We start from the raw sequence: 16,082 nt of genomic DNA on the forward strand, positions 1-16,082 counted from the left end.
CATCAGTTCTCCCAATCCTGCGGTGCAATGATCCACCGAGCACCAGATTATTTCATCGCTTCGTCTCCGCGGCAGCCCGGTATTAACGTTTCGTATGAGTATTGTAGTCAACAGTGGCCGTCCCATGGATTTATCCGAATCGACCGTGGGAATGTGAAATTTCCAGCAGTGTTTCAGGACCCTTAGTGGCAAATGAGCACCACCTGATGATCACTTAATACCACTGTGATTCTGACGTCCACCGGGCACGTCGCAGGAGCGACGGCGGTGGAAATCTCACATTCCCATGGTGGGGGGAGGGGGGGGGTCTCTCCACGGGAGAGCCACTGTTGACGCATGCGGCGTGAGGGCGAGATCGGGGTAACACGGCCGTTGTGCACGCACGGCAGTGGAGAATCCTTTCGGACACTTCTTACAACTTGGCGAGAGAGCGCGGCTCGTTTGGCCGCTCCGATGACCGCCGCAAGGTAGCGGGACGGTCGACACCGGCGGTCCCCGGAGCCGAGAGGCGGCGTGCGCCGGTGCGGACGGAGTGATCCCCCTCCCCCCCCCCCACCGGTGCCGCCCCCCGCACCACCGCCACGAGTTGTGCCGCGCGATTCGCTCCTCCCGCCGACGACGCAACGGCGGCGCCGGCAGCCGCCTGGTGAACGCCCGGCGCGTTCGTTTGAATTTCTTAAGCGCCGGCCAATTTTGTTCCGGCGGAAATTGGATGCGGTGAGGTTTGTTGTTGCGATAATTCGCTGCAATCTTCGCGCTCTCCATTCACCGGTGCAGCAACTCCCCCCCCCCCCCCGCCGCCGCCACCCCCCTTCCACCTCCGAGCCCCCCTCCGTGCCGGAGTAAATTGCGCGCACGCAGCAGGTGCAGCCGTGCGGCGACAGGTTGCGTGGGTAATGAGCGGCGCTGCCCGTCGCATCGCCACGGGGTGGGGGTGGCGGCGGGGGGCGCCGAGCCTCCCCGCCCCAACCGGCGTGGCCAGCGCCCATCGCCAGGCAGCAGTCGCCTCTCGATTTGTCTGCCGAGTCGTTCCCACTCTCGGCGGAGTCTGAGCTCCCCCCACCCCCCACTCTGCATCACCGAGCCCCCCACTCTGTGCGCGGAGGCTCCGGTAGTCGGTGTTGGCGCTGTTTGTGCGAGCGACGTAAGCCTGTATCTCTCGTGAGTCATGCGCATTAATGTTTCATTGAGTATCCTCGCGCACCATCAATGTTGTATGACCAAAGTTTAACAATTTTGATCATTTGTAGTCCTGCGCCATGAAGGAATTCCACCGCTTCTCATCCGTGCCGGCGGCGTGCACGCTGCCCTTGAGCCTCTCCGTTACACCCCCACCCCTCTCCGACCTCCCTTTACCCGCCCCTCCCTTATTTGACCATACTTCACCACACCAGTCAAACAACTGCCACGACCAACATGGCACGGCAAGGGTGCTCATCTAGCAGTGCATTGTCACCTCTGTTGCGCAAGAGAGATGTGGTATCTTGGGTGGGGTGGGGGGGGGTAGTGGCGATGGGGGTTTAGGGGGTGGGGGCGTGAGGGTTTGGGCAGCTCTCCAACACGCAGCAACATCCCTCCCCCCTCCTCTCCCCACACCGCACGAGCAGAGATTTATTGCCGCATTTTACATCTTGGCGTCGGCTGATGTGGGGGATTATAAGTGGGCGTCCGGATGGATCTGGCATCATTCCGGGCGAGCGGCCGGCTGAGTGGCTGGGCCCGGTCCAGCCGCTGCGCCTTAGTCAGAGAGACGCATCTCGCAGGTAGAGGCAGCGCGGGCAGGGGGGGGGGGCGGCTGTGGGGGTCGCGAGTCTTTATGTCTGTGTCGGACGCCTCTTGGAACAGCTTAACTGCAGCGGGCTGTTCACTTGCCAACTGCTCCCCTGCTGCTGCTTCTGCTGCTGCTGCTGCTGCTTTGTGCGTTTTATGGCTGCTTCTGGTAAAGGGTCCACGAAGCGTTAAAAATTAGGGGATAAAACCGCCGCTTGTTCAGGCGAACGTTTACTACGCGAGTGGAGCGATCGCGCACGTCGCTGCCTGCCTCACTCGCTCGCTCTCAGTCTCGCTCACTCTCTCACTCTCTCTCTCTCGCTCTCTCGCTCACTCTCTCACTCACTCACTCGCTCTCTCGCTCACTTTCTCACTCTCTCGCTCATTCTCTCACTCACTCTCGTTCGCTCTCTCACGGTCTCTCGCTCTTTCGCTCGCTCAGTCTCGCTCCCTCTCTCGCCATCCCATGTGGCGCTCCGTCATGATGAAGCAGGATTTTTCTCTGAATTGCTCCTACCTCGCGTCGATCCACATTCATCTCGGCGGTTCATCATTAAAACGAAACGAGCACCAACTCTTAACAAAATTATACCCTGCCCTCACAAATTATTACCCACATCCCTACGGAGCAGCACGTAATGCCTCTATTTTCACAATTGAATTCTACTCCACTGACGGAATTGCTGCAACGCAATCTTCGGGCCCTGTAACATTTGTGCGTGGCTCTCAACCATGTTTCCCTAAGCTATCCACATGGCATGGCGAGGTCCTCATCCAGCAGTGAATTGACAAAAGGCTGTATAAAATACACTAACGAGAGCTATTTTTTAAAGAGGTCACACGCCACCGATGAATCCCAAATAGGTTGAAGCCAGATCGGGTTTGGCGTTGCTTGTCACCCTGGTCACCCATGACCTCATCAGATCTCGGTAGCTAAGCGGGTTTGACCTTGGTTAGTATTTGGATGTGTGAGGAGTTGCTGTATCAATCACAGCACAGCAGTGGATTGTTGCATCTTTCTGTGCAGGCCTTTGCGTGCATCGTTTTCTGCGTGTTCTCCAGTTTCCTCCCAAGCAAAGCCACCCGCTCTTTCATGGAATTGGCCAAACATCTCAATATGATGTTTGGGACGTTGTCAGCAGCAGCAGCAGTCGGTAACTTTCCCGTGCTGGGAAGAGGCCTCCGTCCCATCCCTTCGTTGGCCTTGTCCAGCAGTGGCCTCAACAACATATCAAGGGCAATATTATTTAAGGACTTCATTATTATTATTATTATTTATCATCACTATTATTATTGAACATGCGTGAGCCACCCACGTGGAGGTGTGCGAGAGATTGCGGACCCTCCTTGGTTCACTTTGACCGCTAACCGCCCCACCGCCGCCACTCCTGCAGTCCAGTTTGACGGCGTGGACAAGACGCGGTCGCCACCGGCCACCGGCGCGGACCGCGGGCGGCCGCCCCAGGGCCCCGAGGAGCGGCCGCGCAACCCCAGCGGCGGGAAGAAGGCCTCGCGACGACACAGCCCCCCCGAGCACGGCTCCTCGTCCTCCTCGTCCTCCTCCTCGTCCTCCTCGTCCTCCTCCGGCGAGAGGGTGGACCCCGCCGTGCCGCTCGAGCGACAAGCGTGAGTCGCGCCGCCGCCAGAAATCGCCGCGGCCGAGTGCGCCCCGAGGCCCGCGGTGTCGAGCGGCCGGCAGCAAACACGAAGGGTTTTGGGTTCTCCTGTTTTCAAATGTACGTGGCGCCTACGCTTGTAGCAGTCGCGAGGCACTGAGACAACAACAAAACCTAGGTTAGGGAAGAAGGGTTGGGGCAGCCAGGCCAGGGATTTCAATGTTCATTTCTAATGATATAAACACGTATCCCTCTTCTACTTAGTGCGGTTGGTTTTCTATTCCAGGTCTCGCTTGCAAGAGAGATAGACTTACAGGCTGAATGGCCTCTCACGGTGTCGTGTGCGACCCTTCTGTGCACTCTCTGCTCTGCACGCGGATTGCGGCGTTTATTTGACCGCACTTCACCGCGCTGGTCAGGGCAAGTTGGGGCGGGGGGGCAGAGGGCAGTGATGGGGGGGGGGGCTCTGTTGAGATCGGTCACATCCCGCGTTGAATTTGTCACGAATAATCTTTCAATCCGTCTTCAAAATCCCATGTCATACTCCCCCCCCCCCCCCCACCGTGTGTTCCATTTGGGCAACCCCCTTCGCTGGCGACCCCCCGCTGGCGACGCAGCTGGTACCACGGCGCGATCGGGCGGTCGGACGCCGAGGCCCTGCTGCGGCTGTGCCGGGAGTCGAGCTACCTGCTGCGGAACAGCGAGACGAGCAAGAACGACTTCTCCCTCTCCCTCAAGTGAGCCCCGCCGGCGGCAGTCGCAGTGACACACGGAACAGTAACACACGTAGCAGTGACACACGTAGCAGTGACACACGTAGCAGTGACAATGGTGGCAACTACCATTCATTCTGTGGGGATGGGGGGGGGTGTGTGGAAGCAGCCGAGGGGGGGGGGGGTATCCACAACGTGCTTCTCATTCACACACGCACAGGGACTCGATGAATCGTCACAACCGAGAAGAGTCGTGTCCCTCGAAAATAATGGCAACGCCGGCTAGTGGTGGCGGTGGTGGTGGCGAGGGCGGCGATGAGGGTGTCTGGCTATGTGGAGGGGCGGGGGGGGGAGCGGTTGTGGCGGTGGCGGTGGTGGTGGCGAGGGCGGCGATGAGGGTGTCTGGCTATGTGGAAGGGGAGGGGCGGTTGTGGTGGTGGTGGTGGCTGGGGTTGCCTCGACTCAATCTAGTGACGGAGGCAACGCGCCTCTGCCCGACATCTCCTCGCTGTAATTTCGCCCGCTAATTCCTTCCCCGAGCCGGCTGTGATTAAACTGTCACCATCGCTCTCGTCTGCTTGCGTAACGCGGCACGCGGGCGCCAACACTGCAGCAATGCCGCGTTGGCGCCCGATCTGTGGAGCGCTGGGGGAGCGGGGTGAGAGGGTGGGGGGGCGGAAAGACTCGAGCTGCAGCTCTCGGTGGGGGGGGGGGGGGGGCCAAGGGTCGCGGCAGTGATAGGCGGCACTACATCGATACCCGTCGTGCAGTAACACCCCATGTGAAACGATACCCAATCTACAGTGATAGCCACAGTGATGTCTGTGATACGTTGATACCCAATCTTTAAAGTGATATCTACCGCACAATGATATCCAGTGATAACTATTGTACAATGATATCCACGATGTGTTTCCGACAATCACACCCACTGGGCAAGGAACTCCAACGTCACCCACGATTCCACGATAGCCCAGACACCTGACGCTTGTATTTACACACGCAGGGAGGCCTTCGGCCTACTTGCTGTACTGCGTCGCCTTCTGTGCCAGGGCTGCCATGCAAGGTGGCGCTCTTTTTGGAATCTGCTGATGGTGACGCGGCCGCGAGTAATGCCGACTAACCTTTGCTTACTCCTCCACCGTCTCCGGGGAGCGGCAGCAAAATTTATGTCCTGCCAGGCAAGCGCCTAAATCGGCAGCCACGCTCTCCCCGCTGTTTGATTGCCAATTGGCGTCTCTGAGATGAGGCCGCAGATGCGGCAGGGAGGGTGGCACCGGCTGGCGCTGTGTACGCGCGTGTCTCAGCGGTGTGGGGTGTGCGTGTCTTACTGTGTGCGTCTCACTGTGTGCGTCTCCGTGGCCTTCGTAGGTGCTCGCTAACAGCAGTTGCCCCAACAGTCTGTTCAGGCTCTATGTGGGATCTTTGTCTCAGTGGTGTGGATATGTGTGTGTGGCTGTGTTGTGTGCATACGGGGAGTGGCAGGGCAACGGTTGGCGCGCTGCGCTACAAACCTTGCGAACCGATTCCCGCTCATGGCCAACAGCAGTGGCGATTATGTGCACGGGTGTTCACCAGGGCGTGGGCTATAATTCATTTTCACTTCGAATCGAGGCGGAGGCTCAGCGGAGCGGCATTCACTCGTTATTTCCTTTGGCAGCGGCGCCGTCGAGTGAAGGCCACCACCACCCACACACCGGCACCACGGCGGAGCGATGCGCATCATTAGCGTGCCCTGTGGATGGATAGGATGGGTGGATGGATGATTGGATAGGATGGATGGATGGTGGCTATTCTTGTAGACCTTCATTTTAAACACACACTCGCACAGAAGGCTGACCTGTGTGTGTGTGTTTCTCTTTGTATCTGTGTCTACGCCTGTGTCTGTGTTTGTGCATGTACCTCATTGCGTATGTGTACGTGTTTGTGTATCTTTGTTGGCGTGCGTCCGTGCTGTTTGTATAACTGTGTTTGTGTATGTGCATCTGTGTTTTGTGTGCAAGTTGGCACGGCGTGCAGCACATGTGGTGCAGCTGCCACTGGCCATCTCCGCCAGTTAACCCACAGCACCTGGGTGTGTCCCGTGACCTCCTGCCGGCAGCGAGCCTTCCACACTTCACGTGACGGCCTCAATATTCACATCTTCTGGCACAAGCTGTGGTGGCGTCACCATCATTTAGTGTTGAAGGTCGACTGTCGTTTTTGTGTTCACGTGTCTTTGTATGTTTATAGCTGTCTCTGGTTGTTCACGTATGTATGTTTCAGTGTGTGTGTCTTTGTGTGGGGAGCAATGGTACAGTGGTTAGCACGCTGCGCTACGAACTCGACGACCCGAGTTTGATTCCCGCTCACGGCCAACAACAGTGACGTTTATCTAAACCAATCCTGGGCCTCCACGCGGTTGATTCAGCATTACATGAGTACCTGGTGCGGCGTGTTTAAAATATCAGCACCGAGGAGATGAAGGCGGCCAGGAATGATGCTGGCCACCCACCCCCTTGAATCCCGTGCCGGCCTTCATAAAAGCTCCTTGCTAACAGCACTTGCCTCAACAGCCTGTTAAAGGCTATATGGGAGACTTTTGTCTCTGTGTACGCTCTCATGTCCGCGTGAGTTTGCGCGGAATGCGCATGATGCACGCAAACGCGCATCACTTTGAAATCGCCGCAGCTTCTGCTGCTGCTGCCGCTGCGTGCGCTCGCCGGGCTGGCGCGAGGTCAGCGCGGGGTCAGCGAGCGGGAACTCGGCACAGCGACGTAGGGCAGTGGCCTCGCAGGCCCCTGAGCAGCGCCAGTTTTTCTCGGCTCAGGCCGAGCAGATGCTGGGACGGTGCCCCCGTGCCGCGGGCCGCTCGGAGGAGCGGAACCGTGAACATCGGCGCGGCGTCACCCCCGGTTTTGGGGGTTGTGGGTGGCCCCCGTCGGGCCGCGTGAGTCTCATCGCGGCTGCTTGATCGGTGCGCCGTGATTCAAGAAATCGCTCTCTCGCTAGATTTTATTTGCGGGTTATGTTCTTTTTTGCGCGCATTTCTCCGTGTGGCGTCGCGATCTTGCCCTTTCTTTGACCCCCTCGCACTCGGATTAATGGTTTGACTGCATGCGTGTCATCACACGCACACGCGTGCATGAGCACACGATTGCATGAGCAGACGCGTACATGAGCACACACATGTATGAGAACACGCGTGCATGAGCACACGCATGCATGAGCACACTTGTACAAAAGGCAGAAATATCCCCCGTGTAGCCTCCAACTGGCTGTTGGGGCAAGGGCTGTTCGCGGGCACCTATTAAGGCCGGCACGGCGCACGAAGCGGTGGTGTGGCCGGAACCGCGCACGGCCACCTTTGTCTCCCCACCGCTGATGTTACACGCTGCGAGGCAGCGCGTGTGGCGGGCTCGTCTCTGCTGGCAGCTCGGAACCCCCAACGGAGACGATCGCCGCCCGGCGCTCCGTCAGGGCAGGAAGCGGGACAACTTAAACTTTTTGACACGTGTCGACTTTCTGACGTTAAAAACGAAGCGCGCGCCGTGCCGAGTCCCGCGGGGAGGGGTGACGGCGGCGCCGTGGCACCGCGCCGGCAACGGTTGCTGCAAAATCGTCCCCCAATTCCAATCAGCGATGCAGCGGAAAATTGGGATCGCGCAAAGGAGCCTGCGCGGGATTCCGTCGTGCCACTTTAATTTCACACAACGCTCGCTCCTCGCTCGGCCCCGCTGGGGCCCACGTGGCAGAGGCTGACAGTTCCACCGCACCCCCCCCTCCAACCCCAACCTCCCCCCACCTCCGCCCTCCCAGTCTGAGGCCGCGCCAGCCCTGAGGGCGCCCCCTGTTTGTCTCGTCAGGAACGCGGCGCCAGCCGGAGGTGCCCCGTCTCGCCGGGGCGCACGTTACAACGTCCGCCGTGCGGCGGCTGACGCCAACGCCACGGAGCGGGGGTAGAGGTCTGGCGGCGTGGGGCCTCGGCGGGACCTCGGCAGGGCCGGCACCGCTGAGGCCCCGCGGTCAATCTGCCAGCGGTGAAACCGGCTTCTCAGGTCGTAGCCTGTGGCTCACGTAGAGACCCATAGACTTACGTAGAGACCCATAGACTCACGTAGAGACCCATAGACTCGCGTAGAGACCCATCGACTCACGTAGAGACCCATAGACTCACGTAGAGACCCATAGACTCGCATAGAGACCCATCGACTCGCGTAGAGACCCATCGACTCGCGTAGAAACGCATCGACTCGCGTAGAGACCCATCGACTCACGTAGAGACCCATAGACTCACGTAGAGACCCATAGACTCACGTAGAGACCCATAGACTCGCGTAGAGACCCATAGACTCACGTAGAGACCCATAGACTCACGTAGAGACCCATAGACTCACGTAGAGACCCATAGACTCACGGAGAGACCCATAGACTCGCGTAGAGACCCATCGACTCGCGTAGAGACCCATCGACTCGCGTAGAGACGCATCGACTCAAGTACAGACCCATCGACTCACGTAGAGACCCATAGACTCACGTACAGGCCCATCGACTCAGGTAGAGACCTATAGACTCACGTAGAGACCCATCGACTCACGTAGAATGAGTTTTCTTCAACTGGGTTCTCAAGCGTGGTGAGTTGAATATCACCAGTGACTGCACAAAGACGTGATATTTTACTTAACTCGTCCAAATCTTGGCTCTGTAAATCAAACCCTCCATTGGCTGTCATGTGATAAACAGATTTGGGAGCGCATTACAATGTGAGCTGGAATGCGACGAAAATAGTTCCAGCCAAGTGGCTTCAGAAGTAGTCACGTGACACTATCTTCTGGGGCCGCTCTCTAAGACGGGGTGATGCACTGCGAGCTAAAAAGTTCCAATTGTCTTTGTCAGTAAAACCCTGGCCTTAGCGCTTTATCTCGAGCCAGTTACGATTATGGATGTATGTTTGTACGCGCGTGTTTGCAATGCGTGTGTCAATTCACACCTTGGAGACGCCTTCCATCTCACGGGATTATCTCGGTGTAATATTTTGATAGATTTAATAATACTGTATAGACTCATTGGCACTAGCGGATAAACACTGTGGAGAGGCAGCTCGCTAGCGCACAGATTAGCAAGCAGCACCTCTCCTCCCCTCGCCGTGCAGATCATCGCCAGCGGCGCCGCTGCCACCACCACAGCCGAGGTATCCTGGCGGTGGTGTGTTGGGTGAGCTGCTCTCTGGTTCACTGACCACCACAGACCCAGCTGAATTGAATCTCTGTATTACATCGTGTGTGTATATATGTCAACCCCACACCCAGCCGCCTTTGTCTCCCAAGCAGCGATGTTTACACACCGTACTAGGTACTCGTTTAAGGCTGAGTCGACCTAGGGGAGGCCCAGGACCGATTCAGATAATCGTCACTGGTGTTGGCCGTGAGCGGGAATCGAACTCGTAGCCCAGCGCGCTAACCGCTACACCACCGCTCCCCACACACGCACTATATACACACACTATATGCACACACACACTATATGTACACACACTATATACACACACAATATATACACACACACTATATACACACACACACACGCTGTGTACCGCGTGTGTGTGTGTGTTTTTAAACGGGCAGTTTGAGACGTGGCTTACGCGCTTTTTGTTTTCCGTGTAAATCGCGCCGGGTCCCGGATAACGCCGGCCGACATGGCCGAGCCGCACGAGCCAGCGGGAGGATGAATGTCCCCGTAAAACTCTCGCTGTCACACGGGATCCGCTTAATGCGTTTCTCTACCCGTCGCCGATGCGTGTCTCCGTGTCTCTCCAATCTCCATCCCATCGTCCTCGTCTTGCATCTCACCATCCCCGTGGTTTCGTGTCTCTCCATCCCCGTGTCTTCCCACCAACCCGCGTGTCTTCATCCTGTCATCCCCGCATTCCATCAATCCGCCACCCCCCCGTGTCTCCGCATCCCCTCCGCTCCCGTGCGCTGGCGCACCCGCGCTGCGCATCGCTGCGCTCAGACATCACCGTCTGCGGGGGGGGGGGGGGGGGGGGGGGAGAGGGAGCACTGGGGCAGGGAGGAGCAGGAGGAGATAAGGAGGAGGAAGAGGAGGAAGAGGATGATGATAATGGGGCAGAGCAGTAGGGAGATGTGAAGGAAAACATTGCGGAAGAGGATGATGATGAGCATGAGGAAGAGGAGGATGAGGATGCAGAGGATAAGCATAATGCCAACGATACGCTTGGTGGTGATGATGATGATTGGTGATGATGAGAATGAGGATACTGATGATGACAAGAAGACTATTGATGATGATGATGATGAGACAAAGGAGGATGATCTGGAGAAGGAGCGAGAGCTTAGGAAGCCGCTCCAATCGCCTGCTGAGAATCACAATTCCGAGAGCCGAGGCAACGGAGCGTTTCCAATTCAGAGCTGTTGCAGAACACGCGCATAATAATGAGGCTTCAGACAACGAGGCGTGATTGATGGCGCGGAAACCAGCCCATTACCTGCGCCATCGCTGCATATCGACGAGGCTGTTAGGCATGCAAAAATTCGCGCGAATCATCGCCGCCGCCGCTGCTGCCTGCCGGCGAGCCGTGCGGCAGAACAAACACGTGGCGGGTGATGCTCGCAGAAGCTCGCGACAAGTAGCCTGACGAAAGACGCAGCTCGCGGCATTGCCGTGTTTCCATTTTGCGTGTGCGGAGTGACTTCCCATGTCGCGACACAAAGCTGGATCTTCATTTCCCCCGTTGCAGCCACGTGCGTTATTGCGTCGCGTGATTCAGGCGTCGCGATCAGAGCCGCGTGCGGGACCGCACAGGGTTCTCAACGCACGGCTCGCGGCTCTCCTTTCCCTCTCTCGCTCTCTCTACAGCGCCCTTCGTCCCGAATACATTTATTCCGAATACATTTATTCCGGAAGACCCGCACGCGCATGTGACGCTCAGTTAATTCTGGATCATCAAGTGTGCATGCAGATCACTGTGCAAATGTTTTTGTAACGCTGTGTCGCCAGCGCACAGGATTCGCTCGCTCTCTCTCTCTCGGAGAGAGAGAACACGGCTCAGAAGCACGAGGAGGACGAGGAGGAACACCTGAGTGGTAAAACCGTCGCCGCTACCGCCAGGGGTGGCGCAACGCCGCTGCTGTGGTTAGATGCTCGGTTGGCATTCGTGAAGCGGGAGGCACACGGGTCTCGTCTCGGCATCTTTGAACCAATCCCTGCCTGAGATTTTGTTTTTTTGCGCGTGGGAGGAAACTGCCGGTGCCCAAAGCAAAGTATCACACAGGCCCGTCGGGACGATCATAATCCACACAGATTGGCCGCACAGATTGGCCGCACAGATTGGCCGCACAGATTGGCCTCACAGATTGGCCGCACAGATTGGCCTCACAGATTGGCCGCACAGATTGTCCGCACAGATTGGCCTCACAGATTGGCCGCACAGATTGGCCTCACAGATTGGCCGCACAGATTGGCCTCACAGAGTGGCCTCACAGATTGGCCGCACAGATTGGCCTCACAGATTGGCCACACAGATTGGCCTCACAGATTGGCCTCACAGATTGGCCGCACAGATTGGCCTCACAGATTGGCCGCACAGATTTAGCCGCACACATTGGCCGCACAGATTGGCCTCACAGATTGGCCTCACAGATTGGCCACACAGATTTAGCCTCACAGATTGGCCGCACAGATTGGCCGCACAGATTGGCCTCACAGATTGGCCGCACAGATTGGCCGCACAGATTGGCCTCACAGATTGGCCGCACAGATTGGCCTCACAGATTGGCCGCACAGATTGGCCTCACGGCCTTCTTGCTGTGCGGCCATCCACGGGCCACCTCGCAGCTCGGCATGGCGGGAGTCGGTGGCATTCAGAGTCATCCACCGGCGCGTGTGTCTGTGCGTGCGTGTGCGTTGAAATTCCACCGCACCGCACGTAGCCAACCGTGCTAGTCGGAGGTGCGGGGGGAAGGACAGCAAACTAAACACAAAAAGCAGTACGAGAAAAAAAATAGTTTTCAATTTATGTAAAAAGCGCACAGCTCCAGTAGCTTCCTGATAATCTGGCCCACTGGCCGTAGGTTCCTCGCCCCCGATCACGAGCGTCAATGCATGTGGGGTCCCCCCCCCCTCCCCGGTGCACCCCCCCCCCCCCTCACTGTGTGATCAGCGGCCGTCGCTCGTTAATGCTTCACTAATCGCGCCACGGGATTGAGTGACACGGCCACCGCTTACGGGGAAATTGAACGCCCCCTGCACCCCACCCCCCTCCGCTCTCCACGCCACAGCGACCGGTGGCAGATTAACCGATGATGCGCGTTATCGCGTTATTTGACTTTCTCCTATTTGACATTGCAATGCAAGCAGAGCCTACGCTGGCGTGAGAGGGTAGGGCTCACAGTGTGTGTCAATCGACAGGTTCTGCAGCGGTAAAGAAAATACGTGAACTCGGTCGAATGGAAAATCATCGATTCCTCCGCGCTCAGATCGATGCGCGCTGCACCGTGAGCATGAGATTTTATTTTACTCAAGCTAACGTGTTCAACTGCGGAGTTCTTGTTTGTAATTTAATAAACAAGGCCTCTAAATATTTTATCCATCGGCCTGTTGGCTCTCCAGAACGCGTTTGTGCATGGAAACTCCGAACCGGTTTTGACCTTTTGAGTCTCATCAGCGGAGACTGGCTTGCCGGATTTGTTCCAGATATCTTCCCCCTCTTTTCCACGATGTGGGATGGGGGGGGGGCACGGAGGGGGCACGGAGGGGGCATGGGAGGGGGGGTCTCTTGGGTTCCGCCGACTGCCCACGCAGTAGCGAGGGACCCACGTGGCATCGCTTGTCCACGCGCCCGTCCAGTCGGACAAGGGGGCACCCGCGCGTGTCAACTGGTCGCCGAGACGGGCGGCTCAGCTGGGCGGGCGCGCCGCTACTCGCGGATCTTCCCGCGTCTTCGTCAAAACCGCTCGGCCGTTCCGCCTCGTCGAGCGGACACGGCCGCCCGCGCCACCGTGACGACGCGGGGGAACGCGGGGACACAGTGACGCGCCACGGCGGATGCGTGCGCGCAGCGAGACGCGCGCGTGCCCAGGTTGGGAGGACGCCACGGGAGAATTCCACTTGGTCGAGCTCCCATCCCTAACTCGCATCTCATCCCCTCACTCCCCACCGATGCATCTGTCACTCACACCTGATCAAATTATTTCCACTTCCTCCTCCTATGGCCCACTCCTCTCTCCCTTCTGCTCATCATCATTGTCACAATCATCATCACCATCAGCAGCATCATCAATCACACACCACTGGATCACATCTTTCACCGTGGATGTGAGCGTCTGTCTCTGCGGTCGTGCAGATGAAGCGGAAGCGAAGCCAAGCGTAGCGGAGTTTCGTATCCTCAGATGTACGAGCTCCACGCTGGGCCCCGAAGGCCGCTGGGCCCCTCAACGTGGCAGCCCCCCTGCTCCCCCTCACTCCCCACCATCGCCTGCGTCTACGTGAATCATCGCGACGGTCTGCGGGACGCTCAAGCGCACGGGATGACCCCGCTAATCAGATTCATCACAGCTCATTGCCCTTCACAGGAATAAATCATTTTAACGAGCGGCGAATGCAAAAATTTTCCAACAAAAATTAAATCTGTCATGGAGACAGCGCGCTCGACTAAACGTAGCACGATATCCATTGCACGTGAGGCTACGTTTAGCGACCGCATTCACGAATCGTTTCACCGAGCGACGTGCGAGGGGGCGAGCGACCACGCGGCGCGGCCCGCGACGTCGGGGAAGAGTTGGTCCGGGGGGTGACCGCGCGGTGCCGCCATTTCTCAACACTGCCGCCACCACCACTGTGCCCAGGCGTTTGTTTTGGTCAACATTGGCGACTCGGTCCGCAGCCGGTGTCTGGCTCGGGGCGTCGTGCTTCCGTGAGCGGTGGGCCACATTCCAGCAGCAGCTGCGTCTCGCAAGGTGGCCACGCCACCCACGCCGCCCCGACCACGCGCCGCCGGCCTCGTTGTCGTCTGCGGCTGCACGGCCTCCGCAGAGGTAGCCGTGGTCATCTTCACTCTCCGCCTCTCATCACCACCACCACCAACAATTGCCCATGGCCACTAACGTGCAACCTGAGGCTACATGAAGTGCCAAAGGCTCGCTGATGAGAGGTCACGGGACAGACCCAGGTGTTATGGGTTGACTGACTGAGATGACTGGCGACCATCACCACTCCTACCACCACCTTCACTACCAACACCACTCTTGCTCTGATCCACCAACACCACCACTGCCGCCTCCACTTTGGCCTCCTCCCCTTGCCTCCCCCCCTCTCTCGGGCCCGTGGCGGCCCCACCCCCCCCCCTCATGATATCACTCTCGGTGTGATTATATTCACCTCTGGGGCAGAGAGGGTAATCGGCACGGCTGGCACGGGCGCCGCAGCCGAGGGAGTGCACCAGCGCGCGAAATTGATCGGTGCAAGAGCGACGGAGGAGAGGAGAGCAGAGTCGCGGCCCCGTGTCAGCGCCACCTCCCTCAACCCCCCCCCCCCCCCCCGGCATCTCGGCGGGAGGGCGACCGCGGCGCTGTCACGCGTCCAGAGTGGGCAGGTGACGACGGTCTTGTGGGGGTTGACGGTCATTTTGTTTATTGTTTTGTTTCGTTGACGCGCCCGTTTCACTTTGCTGTGCGAAGTGAAACGTGCTGGCGGGCGAGGGCGACCACCAACGGAGATGGAGCCGCGAGATCGGCGCACGCGCTGGAGCGAGATGGATCGTGGTTTCGCGAGACCGTGTAATGTGGTGACGATGTGGGGAGGCCTTCTTCCAGCTGTGCATAGACCATGGCCGATGGTAATATTGCTGCTCGTGTTGACGATGATGAAGATTATATATCCGCTGCTGCTGATGATAATGACGAAGAGTCAAAGCGGACATCTTTCACGGCTAAATTCTGCCTACGACGCGTCGCCCCGTGATCGTCCTGCCGGGTGCTGACGAGCCCCGTGGCGTGCTGGGAGCGTCTCGCGGGAGGCGTCTGAATCTGCGACGAAGCCCAGGCGACGACTGCGAGGCCGCGCTGCTGGCGCCGTTTTTTTCAGAATTCCTCGTCGCGCACAACCTCAGCGGCTCTACTCTCCACAAAACGGACGCGAGCGGAACTCCGTCCCGTGTCTCAACATTGAACGCGCACGTATTGTTCGCTCCATCGTGGCCATTGGCTGTGCAGACCAATATTATTCAGCAGCTTTTGTCGAGTCGGGAAAACGTCTGGACCAGTTTGGGCCTTCCGGGTCTCGTCAGCAGAGTGAGGCTTGTTCAACAAAAATGCTGCTGCATTACCGGATGTTACTAGCAAGAGCACTCCGCACAAACCAGTGTATGGGGCCTCGCTGAACGTAAAACGCAACAACTCAAATGAGTTTGTGTTCAACAAGACGGCACGTGGTGTCTCACAGCCCTCTCGGGCAAGGGCGTGTGCAGGATTCTTTGTAAACGTTGTGCTTTGTCAATTGCATTCACGTCACATGTACACTGCACATTTTTGCCAAGGAACCACTTAATCAAGTCACATGTACACTGCAGATTTTTGCCAAAGAACCACTCACTTTCAAAGTGTTATTTATTTATCTAGGTAAGATATTTTTTGTTTGCAGGAGGGCCCTATTTGGTATGTATGTGTGTATGTTGAAGTTTTTTCGCACCGTACGTGGCCAACCGAGCTAATCGGAGGTGCGGGTGAAGGACAGCAAACTAAACACAAAAATCAGCTCTATAGAAATTAGTTTTCAATCGAGATGATTTTAATGTGCATAGCTCCAGTGGCTTCCTAATATCGGCAGTAAGAGCGTTCCAGACGGCCACGATGCGGTGGCCGGCTTTGTTCGATGACTGAGCCAAAAGCCGCTTCGTGGGGATATTTTGGCGGACTCTTCTCCGAGGGACCTGTTATTATCTTCGCGTGGGCAGTACGCCAGAGCGGCCAGACGCGTGCCAGGGGAGAAC

General features: G+C 57.7%; 1 protein-coding gene across 1 annotated transcript in view; it reads left to right on the forward strand.

The window, feature by feature from the left end:
* The window catches only part of LOC133346760 (SH2 domain-containing adapter protein B-like), an 87,062-nt gene that overhangs the window by 62,798 nt on the left and 8,182 nt on the right, over nucleotides 1-16,082 (forward strand). Inside the window, 2 exon segments of the mRNA XM_061558612.1 lie at nucleotides 3,165-3,396; nucleotides 4,004-4,123. Coding sequence (XP_061414596.1) covers nucleotides 3,165-3,396; nucleotides 4,004-4,123 — 352 coding nt within the window.

This window comes from Lethenteron reissneri, chromosome 24 (assembly GCF_015708825.2).
Source record: "Lethenteron reissneri isolate LAM-NWPU_2019-01 chromosome 24, ASM1570882v1, whole genome shotgun sequence".
Lineage (NCBI taxonomy): Eukaryota > Metazoa > Chordata > Hyperoartia > Petromyzontiformes > Petromyzontidae > Lethenteron > Lethenteron reissneri.